Consider the following 22,676-nt stretch of genomic DNA (forward strand, 5'->3'; position numbering starts at 1 on the left):
TTGTGAGCCAAACCTCAGTGTTCAAATCTGCTGTTGCAGCACCTGAATAAATGTGGACAATGATTAATCATTCGCAAAATTCCAGCAATAATGTACCCACTAAATCAGGCACGGTGCCAATCTGTGTTTGTCCTTGCTAGAGTCACCAATGGTGTATTTTGCCGGTTAGCTGCGTCTTCCTCCTGAGAAGGCAGGAACGGGGTACTGATTGTGGATGATCAGCCATGATCACATTGAATGGCGATGTTGGCTCGAAGGGCCGAATGGCCTCCTCCTGCACCTATTTTCTATGATGCAGCACACGACTGTGTCATACTCGGTACCTGAAGGGATGGGAAAGCCACACGTTAGTTCCGAGCAAGAAGGGAGAATGCTGGAGCAGTGACCGAGGAAAGCAGTTGCAGATTGCAATGCTCAACATCTTGAGAGGGATAAATATTATACTGTCTCTCTGCCAGAACTCACCACGTATCCCTGATGTTTGCACATTTTACTCCACTGAGGAAAGGGTGCTTTAATTGGCTCGGATTCCTCCAGTCAATGTTGCCTGCATCAGATGGCCTCTGATTTCAAAAAGGGAATGTGTCAGGGATGCCTTTTAAATTATTTTGAGATTGTGTTCACCATGGACAAATACTACACATTATGTGGAAAACGTTCGAGTGAAGGGCCTGGCTGGTAACAGTAGAGAACCACGGCAGAGCAGACATACAGGCTCTGGGCAAGGAAAAGGAGGCTTTTGTCAAGTATAGATAGCTGAGATCAAGTGACTCACTTGAGGGCTTTTAGAAGTGTTGGAGTACACTTATGGAGGAAATCAGGAGGGCAAAATGGGGGAAAGATATCAGGCATGAGGTAGCTTTAGTTGAGAAGAATATTTAAGGTAAAAGTGTGGCTAGAGAGAGAATAGGGCCTCTTAAAGATCAACAGGGTCATCTATGTTTGGAGCCACAGGAGATGGGTGAGATGTTTAATATATTTTGTCTGTGTTTACAGTGCAGAATGACATGTATGCTAGGGAACTTAGGGAGGTTAATGGAGTTCACATTATAGAAGGATCTTATCGAAACGTATAAGATTATTAAGGGGTTGGACACGTTAGAGGCAGGAAACATGTTCCCAATGTTGTGGGAGTGCAGAACAAGGGGCCACAGTTTAAGAATAAGGGGTAGGCCATTTAGAACTGAGATGAGGAAAAACCTTTTCAGTCAGAGAGTTGTGAATCTGTGGAATTCTCTGCCTCAGAAGGCAGTGGAGGCCAATTCTCTGAATGCATTCAAGAGAGAGCTAGATAGAGCTCTTAAGGATAGCGGAGTCAGGGGGTATGGGGAGAAGGCAGGAATGGGGTACTGATTATGAATGATCAGCCATGATCACATTGAATGGCGGTGCTGGCTCAAAGGGCCGAATGGCCTCCTCCTGCACCTATTGTCTATTGTCTATAAGAGAAGGTGTAGGATGTCTTAAAACACATTAAGGTAGTAATATCCCTGGAGCCTGATCAAATGTATCCTTGGACATTGTGAGAGGTTAGGGAGGAAGTGAAGTGTGGTGCAATGATTGGAGGTGAGTGAGTTCAGGAACGTAAGAACAGCAGGAGGCAAGTCAGACCCACGAGATATTCTAACATTCAATTAGTTCACTCATGCCTGATCTCCATTTAAACCACCTTACTTCAAATCCCTCAATAATTCTATCATTCTCACTCTTGACATTTTAATTGACCCATTGACACTGTTTTGGGGGGAGGATTCCAGATTTCTATTTCCCCTCAATTGAAGATGTTTTCGTCGGCATCACTGCCTATGTACCTTTCATAGAAACATAGAAACATAGAAAATAGGTGCAGGAGGAGGCCATTTGGCCCTTCGAGCCAGCACCGCCATTCATTGTGATCATGGCTGATCCTCCACAATCAGTAACCCGTGCCTGCCTTCTCCCGATATCCCTTGATTCCACTAGCCCCTAGAGCTCCATCTAACTCTCTTTTAAATTCATCCAATGAATTGGCCTCCACTGCCCTCTGTGGCAGAGAATTCCACAAATTCACAACTCTCTGGGTGAAAAAGTTTCTTCTCACCACAGGTTTAAATGGCCTCCCCTTTATTCTTAGACTGTGGCCCCTGGTTCGGGACTCCCCCAACATTGGGAACATTTTTCCTGCATCTAGCTTGTCCAGTCCTTTTATAATTTTACACGTCTCTATAAGATCCCCTCTCATCCTTCTAAACTTCAGTGAATACAAGCCTAGTCTTTCCAATCTTTCCTCGTCCCACCGCCCGGGGATTAACCTTGTGAACCTACGCTGCACTGCCTCAATAGCAAGGACGTCCTTCCTCAAAGGAGGAGACTAAAACTGTACACAATACTTCAGATGTGGTCTCACCAGGGCCCTATACAACTGCAGAAGGATCTCTTTACTCCTATACTCAAATCCTCTCATTATGAAGACCAACATGCCATTAGCTTTCTTCACTCCCTGCTATACCTGCACGCTTACTTTCAGTGACTCGTGTACAAGGACACCCAGGTCTCGTTGTATTCCCCCTTTACTTAATCTGACACCATTGAGATAATAATCTGCCTCCTTGTTTTTGCCGCCAAACTGGATAACCTCACATTTATCTATATTATACTGCATCTGCCATGCATCTGCTCACTCACTCAACCTGTCCAAGTCACCCTGCAACCTCCGAACATTCTTTACACAATTCACACTGCCACCCAGCCTTGTGTCAAACTTGCAAACTTGCTAGTGTTACTTCTAATTCCATCATCCAAATCATTAATATATATTGTAAATAGTTGTGGCCCCAGCACCGAGCCTCGCGGCACTCCACTTGCCACTGTCTGCCATTCTAAAAGGACCTGTTTATTCCTACTCTTGGCTTCCTGTCTGCCAACCAATTCTCTATCCATGTTAATACCCTCCCCCCAATACCATGTGCTCTAATTTTGCTCACCAATCTCCTGTATGGGACCTTATCAAAGGCTTTCTAAAAGTCTAGATACACTACATCCACTGGCTCTCCTTCATCCATTTTACATATCATATCCTCAAAAAATTCCAGAAGTTTAGTCAAGCAGGATTTCCCCTTCATAAATCCATGCTGACTTGGACCATTCATTTTATTGTCATCCAAATGTGCCGTTATTATCTCTTTAATAATTGACTCCAGCATCTTCCCCACCACTGATGTCAGGCTAACTGGTCGATAATTCCCCGTTTTCTCTCTCGCTCCTTTCTTGAAAAGTGGGATAACATTAGCTACCCTCCAATCCACATGAACTGATCCTGAATCTATAGAACATTGGAAAATGATCACCAATGCGTCCACAATTTCTAGAGCCACCTCCTTGAGTACCCTTGGATGCAGATCATCAGGCCCTGGGGATTTATCAGCCTTCAGTCCCATCAGTCTACCCAATACTATTCCTCGCTTAATGCAAATTTCTTTCAGTTCCTCTGTCTCCCTAGATCCTCTGTCCTCTAGTACATCTGGGAGATTGTTTGTGTCTTCCTTAGTGAAGACAGATCTGAAGTACCTGTTCAACTCTTCTGCCATTTCCTTGTTACCCATAATAATTTCACCCGTTTCTGCCTTCAAGTGACCCACATTTCTGTATCTTATACCAACGGAATTAATTTCCTTCCAGCGATGGCATCAACTCCTTCAAACATTATAATTCACTCCATTAATCCCACCTCAATCTTCCAGGTAATGTCAAGCCTTGTTTATGTAATGTGTCCACACAATTAAACCCTTTTTGTCCTGGTATCCTTCTGGTGACCCTGTACCACACCACCTCCAATGCCAATTGAGATGCAATAGCTAAAGCTGAATAAATGGTGCCTAACTCGAGCTTTATATAATGGTTTCAAAACATTTATCCCTTTGTAGAGACATGGGGTGATACAACATGGTCGTAGAATCATACAGCTCTTCTCCAAGGGTTGCCACCTTTGTTGTGGAGCAGAAGCTTTTGCGTGCTTAAGATTCTACCATCCCCGTTATTCCTTCTTTTCCCCGTTCCTGCTTGACAGAAAGTATAGAAGCTTGAAAGCACACATCACCAGACTCAGGAACAGCAGCTGTTATCAGGCTTCTGAATGGTCCTTCCATAAGCTAGAGTACTGTCCAATTCACCTCCATCCCATTGCTGCAATGCTGAGAACTATATTCTGCTCTCTCTACCTTCCTCTTTGCTCTATATATTGTACTTGAGTTTGACTTGATTTATGTATAGTATATCTAATCTGTTTGGACAGCATGTAAAACAAAACTTTTTGCTGCACCTCATGACACATGACAATAAGACACCTAAACCTAAAACTCTGCTCCTGTGAGGGTCATACATGATGGGTCAATGAAAGGGGGAGGCTCCCTCACAGAAATGACTCACCTGAGTGAGAATCATACTCCATTTTGAGTGACCACTGATGATGACAGCACCGAAACAGGCCCTTGGACCCAACATGCATTTGCCCAAAATGCTCATCTAAACTGTGATGCCTGTGTTTGGCCCACATCCCTCCAAACCTTTCATATCCATGTACCTATCCAAGTGCACTTCAGACTTACTGAGATAAAAGCTGACCTTACATTGGTTTTTAAAATTGTTTTTGCCCCTGTCAGGTTGTTTGTGCTTTCAGTAGCTGGTTTCTTAAATGTCTTCGGCTCCTTGATTGAGAAAATATTCTGATCCACGATTTTTCAGTCCAAAGGAGGTAAGAATTAGAAAATAGTGGAAGGGTAGTATGGCTAATGTGGATATGTTTATTGCAGATATGAAAAGAGATTCATTAAGGTACACAATAACTAAAGTATACAGTATACAGTGTCAACTCTAGTGAGATCAGAAAGCTCTCTTCATCAAACGGTTGTGCAGGTAGTAAGTAACACAGGTAATATTGACAAGCTGTCTGAATATAATAATGATTTTCCAGCAACAATTTCACATAATTCCTTCCCAAATGCTTGCAGTGCATGCCCTGTACCTGACTGTGCTTTTGCAGGAATGATCGACTTTATTGGGTAGTATTTTAGCTGTCTAACAATTGTGGTCCCCAAATTGTCAGCTTGGCACTTTTCCCAGTCAGGAGCTCACTGCTACAAAGAAGCCTATCAACCTGGTTGAAAGTGGCGACTTGCTTAACCTTGGATGAAAGAGACAGTGAATGCAATTCGAGGCAACTACTCCCATATGAATCTCCTCTGCTGAATGGGACTCTGGCAGGCTTCTGAAAAAGCAACTGGGGCTGTGTTAATTATTAATTTAGAAATATCTTCTATTGGCACACTATCCAAAAGTACAAACCATTTGTGCGAGACCTCATAAGAAGTTATCAAGTTATTTTTATTAAATTGTAAGAATCCAAAAGAACATGAAATAACTTTAAAGTTGGAGAGCTTTTCTATATTATTGCACCTATCTCTGGGATTACATGGTTTGTTTCTGACATTCCCTACAATGATTTATTGAAATATAAATAATTAATAAGTATCATTCTCAATTAGTTTTAGTTATTATAATTGATCACCGCAGATACATTCATATTTGATAGCATGCAGTCCATTCTAAATAATCTAATCTTATTTATTGTTTTAACTACAGTGCCTTAGATAATCTTTTTTACCCAATTATTTTTGAGCTAACATCATAAATAGGATTTCTGTAATGCTTTGCATTCCGCAAGCTTTGCCACAAAAGTTTGCCATTATAAACATCTGACATAAATACAGTTTCCATACCAAATGTATAAAAATAGTTTTTTTTTTTGATAAATAATTGAACAAATTGATTTACATGATAAAATGTGCGGCAGCTAACCTTCTGCCACCAGCTGCAGTTGACTGATTGTCTCGGAGACAGCATGCAGTGATAATTGTCCCTGTGCCGTGGCAGCACAGAGAAATGAACCAGCAGGATAGCTGACCTCCCAGAGTAAACCATCCAAATCATATCCATCTGGGATATTTCAGTAGAGAATTTAAACAAAACCCTTCGCTTTGTGAAAGGATTACCTCTGCCACAAAAAGCCATTTGTGCCCTTGATTTCCAGCTGTCCTTTGGCAGCGAGGGTCTCGGATCAGCCGAGGGGCAGGCACGCAAATGAGGTTTGGGCTCGGAAAGTCAGAGATTCATAAGCATGCTCCTGAAAACTGTTCGCTCGCTGTTTCTCCAGTGAAGATTGATCTGTTATATATTTATCAGTTTATTTCACATAAAGTCCCATTTCTAGCATTGCCTTGAAGTTATATTGTGCGACTTTTACCTCTGCGACATCAGTGGAATGCAGAAGGAGAAAGCACTGACGCAACAGTACTATAATTATAGGAGGCAATTATAGGCCATGTTCTTCAGTACCTGCTCATCAAGGCAAAGTTTTCTTTACACGTCAATGGCAGTGTCACCTGTGAATGTGTGCCTACCTGTTACAATTTCTGCCTGTGAAGTTGATATATTAGATAACGAGATACCTATCGTCCCCTCGAGTTCCCAGGATTCTGGTGAGTTCCCAAGGTCTGATGAACTGACCGGGCCCAGATTGGAGATACTGCTTTCTTGGGACAGACTGGGAAACACCACTGGGTTTGATCTATCTGGAGATGAACTCGCCGAAGACGATAGGGTTACTGAAATGGACTGAAGAGGAGTTAGCGTGGCGTCAGAAAACGGAGATACACATCTTACTGCTGGCAGGTAATCGCCCTGGGGAGAGTTGCACTGGTGAGAATGGGCTGATGTAGACAAGATGCGGTGATGGCCATCTTCCATTGTTCTGTGCAAAGGCATTCCTCGTCCTTGAATATTGCAACACTGGTTACCTGGATCCAAAGACCACCTGGCTGATGTGGTCATGCTCTGTGATGGGTTGGCCATGGTGCAGGGTGCTGTCCCTCTCTGCATATGGACACAAGGCTGATGCGACATCCAATCCTGTCTTATTTTCAAGTTATCGATTGTAGAAGCCAACTGAGCTCCATGAGCAGGCCAGAAAGGTGTGTTGTTTTGTGCTGCCACGAGGCCTTCCAAAAGATGCATGACATTGTGTAGGCCCTTGCCTAATTGGGACACTTCTTGAGTCAGGTTACTCATCTGTTAAAAAGTAAGTGAAACACCACGTCACTAAATCAACCCACAGAATGTCAATCAAATTGGAAAAAAACGATAAATTATTTACTGATTTTTCATGTTAGTGCATGCATCTGCAACTTCAGTTCCCAGTCTCTGCTCTTCTTGACAAACTTGACCAAGGTTTCTGTAATCTGCTGAGGAAATAAACACCCTTGGGGCTAATTAGACGTGCACATTGAGAATGTTGCAGATTTTACTTGTCTGCAACCTATCTCTCTGCAGTGCCAGGTGAAATCTGTACTACCTTTGGATGAAAAAAATATTTTTGTTAAATAAGATACAAAGTGCTGGAGTAACTCAGTGGGTCAGGCAGCATCTGTGGAGGGAATGGACAGGCGGCATTTCAGGTCAGGACCCTTCTTCAGACTGGAAGCCCTGTGCGGCAAGACGGCAGCGGAAGCAAATGCTGAGGTGACACTTTTTTTCTTGATTATGATATGTTATCTATGAGTATTGTGTTTACAGGCCCATTGCGCTGCTGCAAGTAAGGATTTTCTTGTTCCCTTATCGATACATATGACAATTAAACACCCTTGACCCTTGACTGTAGTAGCAAGTCTGGGTCAGAACATAGTTGAATAGCTGAAGGGGACCTATTCTGAGGGGACCTATTCTCTCTCTAGTTACCTTAATTATACTTGTGACCTCGAACACACTACATCTTATTGTCTGTTCACCAGTCAAGGAAATCCTATAGCTCCCTAAGCAAAACTGTAAGTTTCTCTCTACGAAAGAGCTAGTCTCCAGATTAAATTATTCCTTTAGTTTCTCTGCTCGCTCCCATCAAGACCTAAGTGAGCTCATCTTGTCTGTAAGACCTGTCTTGTACACCCTTGACCTATTCCCATTACTGATCTCCATTTAGTTGTGCTGGTCTTTGCATTAACCGATACCTGCTTAGAAATGCATGCAATGATACCTGTTTCTATGTGTCAGTCATACATAAATACCATATTGTGCATGTTTTGAATTATTCACATCCATTTCTTCTTAAAATTGGATGGGGCACTTCAATCATGCAATTTAGTTTAGTTTAAAGATACAGCGTGGAAACAGGCTGTAAGGCAGCAACTCTACCACTGTGCCACTGTGCCGTCCTAATGTGGCCGTCATTAACGCCTCTACAACAGACATCGGAGCAGAAGTCGCTCAACCTTCATTTTCACCTGCAGCAAGTCAACTTGAAGGACACCATTGGAACATTGTTTTAGTTAGCCCTGACTCCCCACATTCATATTTATTTGTTGATAATAGACAATAGACAATAGGTGCAGGAGGAGGCCATTCGGCCCTTCGAGCCAGCACCACCATTCAATGTGATCATGGCTGATCATTCTCAATCTGTACCCCGTTCCTGCCTTCTCCCCATACCCCCTGACTCCGCTATCCTTAAGAGCTCTATCTAGTTCTCTCTTGAATGCATTCAGAGACTTGGCCTCCACTGCCTTCTGAGGCAGTGAATTCCACAGATTTACAACTCTCTGACTGAAAAGGTTTTTCCTCATCTCCGTTCTAAAAAGAGTTTTTCCTCATCTCCGTTCTAAAACAACACAGGAACGCACACTCAACTGTGTTGATCTTTCCAACACAGGAACGCACACTCAAACAATTGTATCAAGGTGTTCGAGGAGCAGCATGTCACACAGCATCTGGGTAGGGAATGGACAGGTGTCATTTTGGGAAAGGAGCCCCCTTCATATATCTAATGTATCTAGGTGCTGCGGTCTGTGGTTTCCATGACATATAAATCAGAAGTCAGGAGTGTGCACATTTTGTGCACCGACAACTGTCAGAAAAAGCACAAATGATATTTTAAGATATAATTCACCATTCCCTTTCTGCAAGCAATGCCACACCAGATCAGCAGATTTATGTGATGAATGACAATGACAGTTTAACTAATCAATCGAATGACATGATGTAGATAAGAAAATGAATGGATTTATATCCACAGAAATCATAAAATCAAGTGGCATTTATAAACCTATATGCTGGGTTGGATTTGTTTGTGCAGAGAGAGGCACGATTCGGAGATTAGTTTAATTTAGCATCATGTTCGGCAAGGATATTTTGGGCCGAAGGGCCTGTTTCTGAGCTATTCGATGTTCTATGATTGTTTATTTCTGCTTTTTTAAAATAAATTAACATCACCTTTTCAGTTGTGATTGGCCCTTCTTTAAACACAAGAGGTGAGCCCTCCTTTAAGTGCAGGCAGATGAGATTATTTGATCTTGGTATCATAAATGGCAGAGGCAACATGGGCTGAAAGGCTTGTTCCTGTGCTGTCCTGTTCTCTGTTCCAATCACCCTGATGACTGGGATTTTAATGGGTGAGATGATGCTGGGCCTGGATTGCCATCCATGGTCCCCTCACACACGTGTTGACCTCAGCCAGATACAGAAGGCCAACCTTGGTGGCTTCCTACCTCCCAGTGTTGGATGCCAGGTACAAACAGTTGCCAGGACTCTGTTGATTTAGTACAATGCCCGACCCATTGAATGCTAAAGCTGGAGGCAGAACCTCACCTTCCCTCAAAGCTGCCATCCCACTCCCATTGAAACCAGTGAACACTGTGCTCAGTTTGACCTGATACTCCACCCCATTACTGGGCATTTATGGCTTACATGTATAATTAATCATTATAAATCTGTATAGTAGTGGCAGAACAACAGCAACTTGTTGAAGCTATGATATGTGAGGCACAAGCTTTGCAGGGCCAGCTATTTGCAGAAGCCAGCCTGGTCTCTTTGTGTGCATGGTGGGAGGGGGGGGGGGGGGGGGGGTATTTTTATTGCTGCCGATGGACAACATCACACCAAGGCACAAACCAAACCATTCTGTGTGTTCAGAAGCTGTGGCAGCGATTGTCATGGAGCAAGTGAGGACTGGTAATAAACTCCCCTTTCCCTTAGATGGGTGACAGGTGCCTGGTCCAATTATTGAGCAGTTGAGAAGACTGGGAAAGTTGATTGCAAAGGAATTGTCCTGCCTATCCATCTCGAGTGCAAGAAAAAACAAAATATCTTCCTAGTGATTGCTAACAAGACTTCTTTCCTTTTTTTGCGTATTTCACCCAGCACCTGTCCTTGGCACTGCACTAACTATCTTTTTCTTCTGCCTTTTAATAAGCTTCTCCGACAATAACACCACTACAGTTATTTTTTTCTGCTCATCCACTCACCTGCCCTGATAAATGTATCCTCCCTGCCCCCATTTGCTGCTTGTTTACTGCCCTGAATTATCTCAATTTGCACCACAAGCATATTGGATTTAGTCTGTGCACCTACACTGGCAATAAATGATGATCCATAAAGATGTACCCTCACTTCATCACACAACAAAATCAAAACCATGTCTTGGGCACTGCCTGTAATTAGTTAGCGCAGTTTGCACAGGATGGTTTGCAAGTGAGCTGGAACAAGTATATAATATATGTGTAGGAAGGAACTGCAGATGTTGGTTTAAACCAAAGATAGACACAAAATGCTGGAGTAACTCAGCGGCACAGGCAGCATCTCTGGAGAGAAGGAATGGGTGACATTTCGGGTCGAGACCACTGTATGACTTAAGAGTCATACATTGTGGGAAGAGGCACTTGCTGCCAACATGTCCATGCCGACCAACATACCCCATCTACATTAGTCCAACCTGCACGCATTTGGGCCATACACCTCTAAACCTATCGTATCCACGTACCTGCCCAAATGTTTTTTAAATGTTGGTTGAGGGAGGGAAGAAAGATATACAAAAGCAGCAATTCATTGAAGAAAGTAAAGTAACAGGCTTTAGTGATCCATGTTTTAAAGGAAAAATATATTCCAAACCCCATTCAGCGCTGAACATGTAAAAGCTACGGCAATACCTCAAAGTTAATGGGCAATAAACTGTATGTCTGGTACCTGATGCCAACATTGTAAAATCAAGTGGATGTTACAGATGATTCCTATTTGCAAGAAACTGTGGTTCCTGCCACATGCATCGGTCTGTATACTAAATAGTCAGCTTTTATGCTATCTACTCTGTTATCTTCTCTGAAGTTTCTAAAATGTGTCATCCCAGTGACTATAAGGCATGTGAGATGAAAGGCTCTCTAACCGAGCTGTTCCTGGTTTGCATCCATTAATGCAAAGGCTTGAGAGTACTCAGATATTCAACAGTGTTGATTTCCTCATCCTCTCATCACCCCTTTACGTTTGCATTAATTTCCCTAATCGTCCTGGCCTTACCTATATTAGTGCATCTTGTGGGAACGTAATCCCAGGAGTATCATGGAAAATGCATATTGCATAACCATGTATTTAATCTGTGTCTCCATTCTCTGAATTTAAATCAAGCAGAATGTAGAAAATTTATAATATAATTAAAGCTCATATTCATTCAGTGTCCCAGCTTAACCATGGTGGACTGGGTTAGTGGAGCTTAAAGCTGATAAGTTCCTGTACGAGCACTGTGATACCTTGTGTACTTCAAACAATTTGAAATATTTATGTAAACAAAATGGGTTATTCCCTTATCATGTAAGGTTATTCCCTTACACTGTAAATGTAAATGTAAATTCCCTTACACTGTAAATGAAAATGGAACACTGTAAAAGTGTTCCATACACTGTAAATGGCTCGATTGTAATCTTGTATTGTCTTTCTGCTGACTGGATAGCATGCAACAAAAGCTTTTCACTGTACCTCGGTACACGTGGCAATAAGCTAAACTGAACTGAAACTGAACGGAACGAACTGAACCGAGTACTCAACTGGTTCTTGCAATGAAAAATGAAATAACATAAGAAAACATTTTATCAGAATGCATCACAGCGTGGTCTATAGACAATAGACAATAGACAATAGGTGCAGGAGTATGCCATTTGGCCCTTCGAGCCAGCACCGCCATTCACTGTGATCATGGCTGATCATCCACAATCAATCCCCATTTGGGAACAGCTCCATAAGCGTAAGATATTGCAGAGATTTATGGATGTAGCCCAGACCATCACGCAAACCAAGCTCCCTTCCATTGACTCCATCTACACTTCATGCTGCTTCGACATGGTCACTAGCATAATCAAGGACCAGTCTCACTCACTCTTCTCCCCTAACCCTTCAGGCAAGAGGTACAGAGGTTTGAAAATGCATACCTCAAATTCAGGGACAGTTTTTTCCCCAGCTGTGTCAGGCAACTGATCTGTCTTCTCACCTGCTTGAGTACTGCCCTGATCTCCCATCTACCTCATTGCAGACCTTTGAACTATCTTTAATTGGACTTTATCTTGCACTAAATATTGTATCCTTTATCTGTAAACTGTGGACGGCTTGATTGCAATTATGTAAAGTATTTTCTTTGACCAGATAGCACGCAACAAAAAGCTATTCACTGTACCTCGGTACACGTCATTATAATATACTGAAATAAACCAAATAATAAACTAAACTTAATATTTGTATTTTTACATTTTATCCCTTAATTAACCAACTTGTTCCAAAACACAAGAGCTCAGATCTTTCATAACTTACCATAAAAGCAAATACAATAAGAGGGAATTGCACTGTCTGGGTCACAATGCTTCTGACTACCATAATTGGGCATTGTGATGCTGACTTCAGCATTAGGGAGAAGAGGAAATCAGATGTGTCGGTATTACTGTTGAGTAGAGGTAACTATAGCGGCATGAAGGAGGAGCTGGCTAAAGTTGATTGGGAAGGGACCATACCAGGAATGACGTTGGAGCAGCAATGGCAAGAGTATCTTGGAATAATCCCAAAGAGGAAGAAAGATTCTAAGTGAAGAATGAGGTGACCGTGGCTGACAAAGGAAGTCCAGGAAGTCAAAGAAAGCACAAAAGTAAAGGAGAAGGCATATGATATTACAAGGTTAGTAGGAAGCTAGAGGATTTGGAAGCTTTTAAAAACCAACAGAAGGCAACTACAAAATTGGATAAGGGGAGAGGGGAGATAATAAGGGGAGAAATATGAAAGTAAGCTAGCCAATAATAAAAAAGAGGATACCAAAAGAGTAAGCAAGAGTGGACATTGGACTGCTGGAAAATTACGCTGGAGAAGTGACAATGGGGAATGAGAAATGGCAGAGGAATTTAATACGTTTTTTGCATCCGTCTCCACAGTTGAAGACATCAGCAACATGCCAGAAATTCAAGAGAGTCAGGTCTGAAGGTGGGTAAGACACCTGGACCAGATGGATTACACCCCGAGATTCTCCAAAAGGTAGCTTTAGTGATGGCGGCATTAGAGGTGATCTTTCAACAACCAATAGAATCAGGAATGGCTCCAGAGGACTGGAAAATTGCAAATATTACTCCACTGTTCAAGAAGGAAGTGAGGAAAAGGGCATAACTATGGTCCGGTTAGACTGACATCAGTGGTTGATAAGATTTTAGAGTCCATTATTAAGGATGAGATTTCCGAGTACAGAAGCAGATGAAAGCAGAAAATAGGCTGAAATCAGCTTGGATTTGTGAAGGGGAGATCTTGCCTGACGGAACCTGTTGTCGTTTTTTGAAGAGATAACTAGCAGGATAGACAAAGTAGAGTTGGTGGATGTTGTTTACTTGGATTTTCGGAAAACATTCGATAAGATGCCACATGCGAGGCTGCTAAACAAGATGGGAGCCCATGGTATTAGAGAGAAGATAATAGCATGGATAGAAGATTGGCTGACTGGCAGAAGAGTGGGAATGAAAGGAGCGTTTTTTAGTTGGCTGCCGGTGACTAGTGATGTTCTGCAGGGGTCGATGTTGGGTCAGCTACTTTTCATGTTATATATTAATGATTTGGATGATGGAATTGATGGCTTTGTACCAAGTTTATGGATGTTACAAAGATAGGTGGGAGACCAAGTAGTGTAGAGGAAACAAGGAGTCTGAAGAAGGACTTAGGCAGGTTGGGTGAGTGGACAAAGAAGTGGCAGGTGGAATACAACATAGCAAAATTTGGGGTCATGCACTTTGGTGGGAGGAATAAAGATATAGATTATTTTCTAAATGGGGTAGGATTTATAAATCTGTAGTGCAAAGGGACTTGGAAATGCTGGTGCAAGATTCTCAAAAGGTTAATTTGTGCATTGTATCAGTAGTAAGGAAGACAAATCCAATGTTAGCATTCATTTCGAGAGGACTAGAATATAAAGACTGGGATGTATTGCTGAGGCTTCATAGTGCACTGGTCAAACTTCATTTGGAGTATTGTGAACAGTTTTGGGCCCTATACCTGAGGAGGGATGTGCTGGCATTGGAAGGGTCCAGAGGACGTTGGTGAGAATAATCTCGGGGATGATTGGGTAAACGTATGATGAGCATTTGGTGGCTCTGGACTGGTTTAGAAGAACGAGTGGGGAACTCATTGAAACTTACCGTATAATGAAAGACCTAGATAGAATGGATGTGTAGAGGATGTTTCCACTAGTGGGAGAGTCTAGGACCAGAGGGTAGACACTAAAAGCTGGAGTAACTCAGCGGGTCAGGCAGCATCTCTGGAGAGAAAGAATGGGTGATGTGTCAGTTCGAGACCCTTCTTCAGACTGATGTCAGGGGAGGGGGCTGGACAAAGATAGGATGTAGTCAGAGACAGGAAGACTAGTGGGATAACTGGGAAGGGGGACAGGATAGAATGGGAAATCAGGGACTATCTGAAGTTAGAGAAGTCAATGTTCATACTACTGGGGTGTAAACTTCCCAAGCGAAATATGAGGTGCTGTTCCTCCAATTTGCACTGAGCCTCACTCTGACAATGGAGGAGGCCCAGGACAGAAAGGTCAGATTGGGAATGGGAGGGGGAGTTGAAGTGCTGAGCCACCGGGAAATCATGTTGGTTAAGACGAACTGAGCGGAGGTGTTGAGCGAAACGATCGCCGAACCTGCGCTTGGTCTCACCGATGTAGAGAAGTTGACATCTGGAACAGCGGATACAATAGATGAGGTTGAAGGAGGTGCAGGTGAACCTCTGCCTCACCTGGAAAGACTATTTGGGTCCTTGGATGGAGTCGAGGGTGGTGGTAAAGGGACAGGACCAGAGGGCACAGTCTCAGAATAAAAGGACGTAGCTTCAGAAAGGAGATAAGGAGGAATTTCTTTGGCAAGAGGGTGATGAATCATTGGAATTCATTGCCTCAAATGGCTGTGGAGGCCATTTTTAAAGCAAAGATTGATAGATTCTTGATTAGTAAGTGTGTCAAACGTTACTGGGAGAAAGCAGGTGAATGGGATGAGAGGGATAGATAGATCAACCATGATTGAATGAGAGAGCTGGCTTGATGGGCTGAATGCCCCACTTCTGCTCCTATGTCTTATGAACATGAACTTCAGGAACGAGCTGGAGGTCAGGTGCTGGTGAATCCGATCTCCTGCTACTCTATTGGACTCAGCACAGAGTCCAGGGGCAGAACTCGGTCAAGTTGAACCGAGCATTTGGATGCACCTCACAACCACCTCCTCATCTTTATGGCAGTCATGGCTGGTATATTAAGTATGACCTTAATAACACATTAAATCATGAAACGACAAATTAAAACAAACCCATTGCCTATTTGAAATCGTTTTAAATGCCACTATCTTACCTGTCTCCTTACGGTTATAAAAGTGCCTTTTCATATTTATTTCATATTTCATATTTCAGATACAGCGCGGAAACAGGCCTTTTCGGCCCACCAAGTCCGCGCTGCCCAGCGATCCCCGCACATTAACACTATCCTACACACACTAGGGACAATTTTTACATTTACCCAGTCAATTAACCTACATACCTGTACATCTTTGGAGTGTGGGAGGAAACCGAAGATCTCGGAGAAAACCCACGCAGGTCACGGGGAGAACGTACAAACTCCTTACAGTACAGCACCCGTAGTCAGGATCGAACCTGAGTCTCCGGCGCTGCATTCGCTGTAAAGCAGCAACTCTACCGCTGCGCCACCGTGCCGCCCTATTTTATTATTCTTCATACTGACTCCAAGAGTTATATTGTATACTTTTGTTAATCCTTCTAACCTCCTTACGATTTCTCTTCTGGGGACAGAATATTTAACTTGGGCAGTTGCCTAGAGGGGAAACATTGTACGACCTGCCAGTTATACACATTGACCAGCCATTCATTTAATAGACAATAGACAATAGGTGCAGGAGTAGGCCATTCGGCCCTTTGAGCCATTCATTTCCCTAATGCCATAGATTCTTCTCGTCAATGTTTTTGTTGTTGTTAAAAACGCAGACAACAGTATTGGCTGCTGTACTCTTGTCGTTTTCAACAGTTTAAAGATGCTGGTACACAATACCAGCGTGTTCATTTGCAAAGAAAAATCACTGCTTTTAATGTTTGCCACTTAAAGTAAGGGTGGTGATATAACTGGGAAAACAATCTTTTCAATGTTTGAAAAGGCCAAGAAAATGTACTGCAGTTTAATCACAGATGTAAAATCACTCATGAACATTTGTGGGCTGCGTGCTAATTTCTAGCACTGTCACGTTTCTTTTTAAATGTGTTTGTTGTATACCACAGAGTCACACATGATTTTACTTAATTGGAGTTTTGATTCCATGGGTAGTTTCATTATCAAATGTCACCTTCATAATAAAATCTACTGAGAGATTTTAAATCACATTTTCCCATTGAAGCATTTATTGAAGAAACTTATAGTTTCCTGGCTCGATCATTTCCATTCTGTAATTTTATTCCCCTTGTTGACAATTACACAAATGTATTTTTAATGTAACTAAATTAAATGCAAGGCTGAGCTCTGAATGTTATCTGTTGTTTTGTGGTACCTACTTTTTGGTCTCTGCTAAACGTACCAATGATCATTGTTCTAGTATAGCTGCCTACTTGAACAAACATTTGTCCGTGATCATTGTAGATGACAATAAGAACCATGACTTTGAATGTGAAATTTATAGTGGCGCCAGTCACGGCTAAGGTAGATTTGCACACTGTTCAGCAAATTTGTGTGACATGTTGGGGCTAATGAAAAGGCAAAGTTGTGAAGTGAGCAGCCTGTGAGTTTAATTGGACACTGCTGGAGTAGCATCTGTTAGAGTTACAGAAAACGGAGCAGGGATACAATTGAAGGACTGAACATATGTTTTGGAGTTTTATTACAGAATCATTATTGAGTTGAATTTTGACGTGTGGGAGCGCAAGGGTTTGATTATAGGTGTGAAGTTAAAAACTGACAGTGCCTTTAGGCAACTGGCTCCAGTCTTTGCAGTTGACTCGAGTGTGTTAGCTTGCACTGGCACAGACACTGCAGGGCAGGTGTGTTGGCAGTTGCCATGTGTTAATTCCTCAATTAGAGTGATATTGCAACACATGTTTTGGCTTTAACACAATGTCAATGGGATTCCAAGCTTCCGAAACTCCTCAATGAAATTAAGTGGTAATTTGGGGCTTAAGCAGACCAATAAATACATAATGCTTAATGTGCTGCTTTCTTATCTGCCAGCAAGAAAGTGTATAATTATGATCTTTAACCAAAGGTTTGCGCTTCAGATGTTGAAGGTACTTTAACCAGGTTGTTTGTTAACCGTAGGGGCAACTACCTCTTCAATGTGCACCTGGTGTCTAACCTCAAAAAGATGTTCATGCAGGTGTTAGAAACTAGGTTAGCAGTATTTTCCCCCTGCAGCAGACCAAGTCCCAAATCATTGGTAATCTAGCTGACAAAAGATTCCCACTGCAATCCTGGCCCATGACAACAAATAGAATGATCCACAGCAGCACCTTGCTGTACTACCACCCACCATATATTTCAACAGGTCACTAGCATCCTGAAGTTGTACTTCCGGTGTTGGGACAGATTATGGAGGCATCCCTTAGAGTCATAGAGCCATACGACATAGAAACAGGCCCATTGGCCAAATAGGTCCATTGACCAACATGCTCCATCTATACTAATCCCACCTGCTTGCCTTTGGGCCATATCCTTCTAAACTTATCCCGTCCATGTACCTGCCCAAATATTTTGTAAATGTTGTGATGGTACCTGCCTCACCAATCTCTTCTGGCACCTCATTCCTTATGTCAACTGCCCTTTCTGTAAGAACGTTGCTCCTTGTGTTCCTATTAAATCTTCCCTCACTCACCTTAAACCTATGTTCTCTGGTTCTTGATTCCCCTACTCTAGGTAAAAGACTCTGCATTTACCCTATCTATTCCTCTCATGATCTTATACATCTCTATAAGATTAGTTTATATCAAATTTTCCCTGGACTCATCATCTGTCATATTGATTGACTCCTACTACAAATCTTCTATGAAGGGATAAAGATCTTCCCCACTTAGTTGAGGACAGATTGTTAAAAGTGGCAAAAAGCTTATTGAGTGGTACCTACTTGCCAATAACCTATTCAACAACGGTCCAGTTTAGTTTTTGTCATGTCCACTTGGTTTAAGCTCTTACTGCAGCCTTCATCCAAATGTCATTCAAACATATAAATTCCAGAGATGAGGTGAGATAATCTGGCCCTTGACATCAAGAAACATGGCATCAAGGTGCCCTAGTGAAGCTGAACTCAATAGGCATCAAGGAGGAAACTCTCCAGTGGTTGGATTCCAACCTTGCAGAAAGGAAGCAGATTGGCATTGTTTGGAGTTAATCATTGCAACTCCTGGACATCACTGCAGCAGTTCCTAAGGCTCAAACGTCTATGTGATCAAAAGGTCAGAATTGGAGATGTTCACTGACCACTGTGCAATATTTAATTCCATGCAGAACTCCAGAAAATGAAGGAATCCATGCCAGCACAGAGCACAGAACATTCTGGCATTAACTCTTAAGATGTGAATCACATTTGAACTACACAAATGCGAGGCAATGGCCATCTCCATGAGCCAGAGTCTATCCATTTAGCTTTGAGGGTGGTCTTACCATTATTAGTTTCCCTTCATTAACACCCTCGGTTTTGGGGGAGACACTTTTGACGGGAAGTATTACTGGACCGGCCAAGAGACACCATGGCCGCAAGAGCAGATTAATGGCACGGTGGCCTATGGTCAGTGTCACATTTCTAGATATTCCTTCCCACCAGCCACAAATCACGTTGGATGGTGAAGGAACATTGAATGCATGCAGCTTCAACAACATTCCTGAAGCACGATACCTTCCAGGACAAGGCATCCTACTTCCTTGGCACCTTGTCTGGTTTATTAGGGAAGCAATTCACAAAACCATAACCTCTACCACCAAGAAGGGCAAGGACACTAGGAGCATTGGAATACGAGACCTGAAAGATCACATCTACACCTCTGCCTCTCGTTCTTTGCTGTTGAGTCCAAATCCTGGAATGACCATCCCAACAGCATAATTCAAGTTCCATTACCGGAAGAACTGTAGTGGTTTAAAAAGAAGGTGGTTTCTGTCAGCCTTCTCAAAGTATGGGCCTTAACCATTAGCCAGCAGCACTCAATTCCCATAAAATGTTTAAAAGTGTTGTTTCTACTTTCTTGCATTTCGTTTTATTGTAATTTGGCAATAAAAATACCATAAGAACATGAAACAATCACCCCATGCAGATAAACAGATCATTTATGGAATATGCTGGAAAACTCTGACAACCTGAGGAATGGCAGAAATTGAATAAAGATATTGTGAAACAAGCTTCTGGTTTACAAAATAAGACACAAAGTGCTGGAGGGGCGGCACAGTGGTGCAGTAGTAGTTGCGGCTTTACAGTGCCAGAGACTCAGGTTTGATTCTGATCGGGCTGTCTGTACGGAGTTTGCCGTTCTCCCTATGATTGAGTGAGTTCCTAGTAAAGAACTAGTATATGGGGTGATTGTTGGTCGATGCTGACTCGGTGGGCCGAAGGGCCTGATTCCACGCTGTATCTCTAAACTAAACCAAACAAAACTAAACTCAACGGATCAGGCAGCATCTTTGGATATGTAAGGTTTCGGGTCTGGACCCATCTTCAGACGGCCCAATTCGAAACATCACCCATCTATGTTCTCCAGAGATGCTGCCTGACCCGCTGAGTTTCTCCAGTACTTTGAGTCTTTTTAAGTAAAGATATTATTAAGCAGAGAAGACAGGAGAGGAATGGATAGATTAGGAAGCAGAGGAGCTTAGCTTCAATAGGAAAAATGTACTTGTCTTTTTACAACAAAAAAACAAGTACCAAATAAGAGATCTCCAGAAACATGTGGGGAAGATAGTTAAAATCACTTGTTTACCTCTGCTTTAGCTTTCCTTGGGCTGTGTACGTGTGAAAAAAGTTCATAGAGGATAACTAGGTAATTGATGCACGCAGTCCGATGCCACTGAGCATGTCCGGGCACCTTTATATATATATTAGCACTTCATGCACAGGAGGATTGGGAAGCAAAATCATTAACTTTTGGGAAGTATCTGACTGCATTCAACTAATGATTTTACAGTCAAATACCATTAGGTGGCACCTGTAAATAAATGTCGTACAACTTAATTTTGGCACCCATATTTCTACTGAGACAGAATTGCTGCTTCTTTTTGGGTATATAAAAACAGGCACTGTTTAGTCATCTCAAGCACTTGCAATAGTTTCCACATATACCAAACACCTTGAACATACGGAATTATTTAAACAGAACCAATCTGTGTGCTTTAGTCAATCCATTAGGATTTTAATTTGCTATTTTTTGTTGAAACATGCTTTCTCTTTTACAGGTTGAATTGAAAAAGAATTATTCATACCTCATCATTTAGCTGTTTGATCTGCTGTTTTGTCTCTTCAGCTTTAGCAGCCAGCATTGCAGGAGTAACTTGATCAAAATCTGTAAACATCAAACAATAATTAAAAAACCTTTGGAATGTAAGATTTTACATTCCTCCAACCAAATGGCATTAGGAACTGAGGAGTAAATTAAAGGCAGGGATTTGACATACTTGAAAATACCAACGTATTCAAAATTACTGGAACAAGAAAGTCAAAATAAATGGCAAATAGGATTTTAACCCACATTATGGAGTGAATAAGCAGCTAAAGTATCTAAATAAGTATCTAAAGTATCATGACCACTCTTTGATGATCTTGTTTATAACTGTCTCTTCTTAGCTGGTAGCTGAATATATTGCCTGAAGGAGATATAATCTCTCCCCACACATTCAGATCAGGATTGAAGATGCAATCTGGTCTTGATCAGTGTTTTAACTCTGGACCAAGTTACAGAGTAAGTAATGCAGCACTGAAATAGGCCCTTCTGTGCCGGTCAAAATGCCCCATCGAAGCTAGTATTTTCCTTGCGCCCCTTTCCAAATACCTCCTGAACCCAATCATTTGAATCCTGTTCCCCTTAAGGTTTCCCTCTGTGTTGCTAAACCAAATGAGCTGATATTTCAAATTTTACTTGGAAAATAGATGCACAAACTGGAATTGTCCTCTTTGCAGCAACACTGCTGATGTGGGTTACAAAGTAGAATTTCTACAACATCCCATTTCTATCATATAGTAAAGGGTGGCACAGCTGGTGGAGCTGTTTCCTCACAGCAACGGAGAACTGGGTTCAATACTGAACCCGGGTGTTGTCAGTGTGGAGTTTGCATGTTTTTCCTGTGACTACAAAGAATTCCTCTGGGTGCTCCGGTTTACTCCCACATCCTAAAGATGTGTGGGTTTGTATTTGAATTGGCCCCTATAAATTGTCCCTTGTGTGTAGGGAGCAGTTGCAAAATTGGGATAACATGGAACTAGTGTGCAGTGCTGGAGAAACTCAGTGGGTCCGGCAGCATCTCTGAACAAGGGACCTGACCCAAAACATCACCTATCCATATTCTCCAGAGATGTTGCCTGATCTGCTGAGTTACTCTAGCACTTTGTGTCTTTTTATGGAACTAGTGTGAACATGTGATTGATGGTTGGAATGGACTCAGTGGGCCAGGGCCTATTTCTGTGCTGTATCTTTAAATCAATCAAATCCTCAGCCTGGTAACTGAAAACTCTTGTTTGTGTACCATCCACAGAAGGGTAAAGCTGCTCCCATTGGCAGGAAATTGCGGGAGTCAATTTCCAGGGTAATTGCACAGACACCCAGAGCAGGGGAGTTAAGAACCAGGTGACATAGGTTTAAGGTGCAGGGGGAAAGATTTAATAGGTACCTGAGATTTTTTTTACACAAAGGGTGGAAGGTACATGGAACAAGCTGCCGGAGGAGGCAGTTTCGGCAGGTACTATCATAATATTTAAAAAACATTTGGAGATGTACATAGTTAGTTTAAGTTTAGAGGGATATGGCCAAATGCTGGCAGTTGGGACTAGTGTAGTTGGGGCACGTTGGTCGGCGTGGGCATGTTGGATTGATGGGCCTGTTTCCATGCTGTATGACTCAATTCTGAAATTGTCTGTGTTCAATGATGGATTATTCTACAAACATACAAACACAGATAAGATAAGAATCTCGTTGTACTCCACTCAGGAAGTCTAACACTATCTGCTTCATTGGCCTGTCGAGGAGTTGTAACATTCATCTCCAAAGAGCAGTGGAACATGTTTAGTGTTTATGGGGTCTCACCCTACCAAACAACATAGAGAAGGGAAGAAGGCTGGTGAAAGATCAGCAACACCAAA

The 22,676-nt window shown here is 42.3% G+C and overlaps 1 protein-coding gene across 2 annotated transcripts in view; it reads right to left on the minus strand.

Annotated features, from left to right (window-relative positions):
• Window positions 1-4,787: 4,787 nt before the first annotated feature.
• Window positions 4,788-22,676, minus strand: part of kcnh8 (potassium voltage-gated channel, subfamily H (eag-related), member 8) — a 299,288-nt gene continuing 281,399 nt past the window's right edge. For both annotated transcript variants that reach the window (XM_078417912.1, XM_078417923.1), the window contains 2 exons: window positions 20,807-20,886; window positions 4,788-7,101 (listed from right to left, as the gene is read on the minus strand). In XM_078417912.1, the coding sequence (XP_078274038.1) occupies window positions 6,394-7,101; window positions 20,807-20,886 (788 nt within the window). In that variant the 3' untranslated portion in view covers window positions 4,788-6,393. The remainder of the gene's footprint in view (window positions 7,102-20,806; window positions 20,887-22,676) is intronic.

The sequence above is a fragment of the Rhinoraja longicauda genome, chromosome 2, assembly GCF_053455715.1.
Source record: "Rhinoraja longicauda isolate Sanriku21f chromosome 2, sRhiLon1.1, whole genome shotgun sequence".
In the NCBI taxonomy this organism is placed as follows: domain Eukaryota; kingdom Metazoa; phylum Chordata; class Chondrichthyes; order Rajiformes; family Arhynchobatidae; genus Rhinoraja; species Rhinoraja longicauda.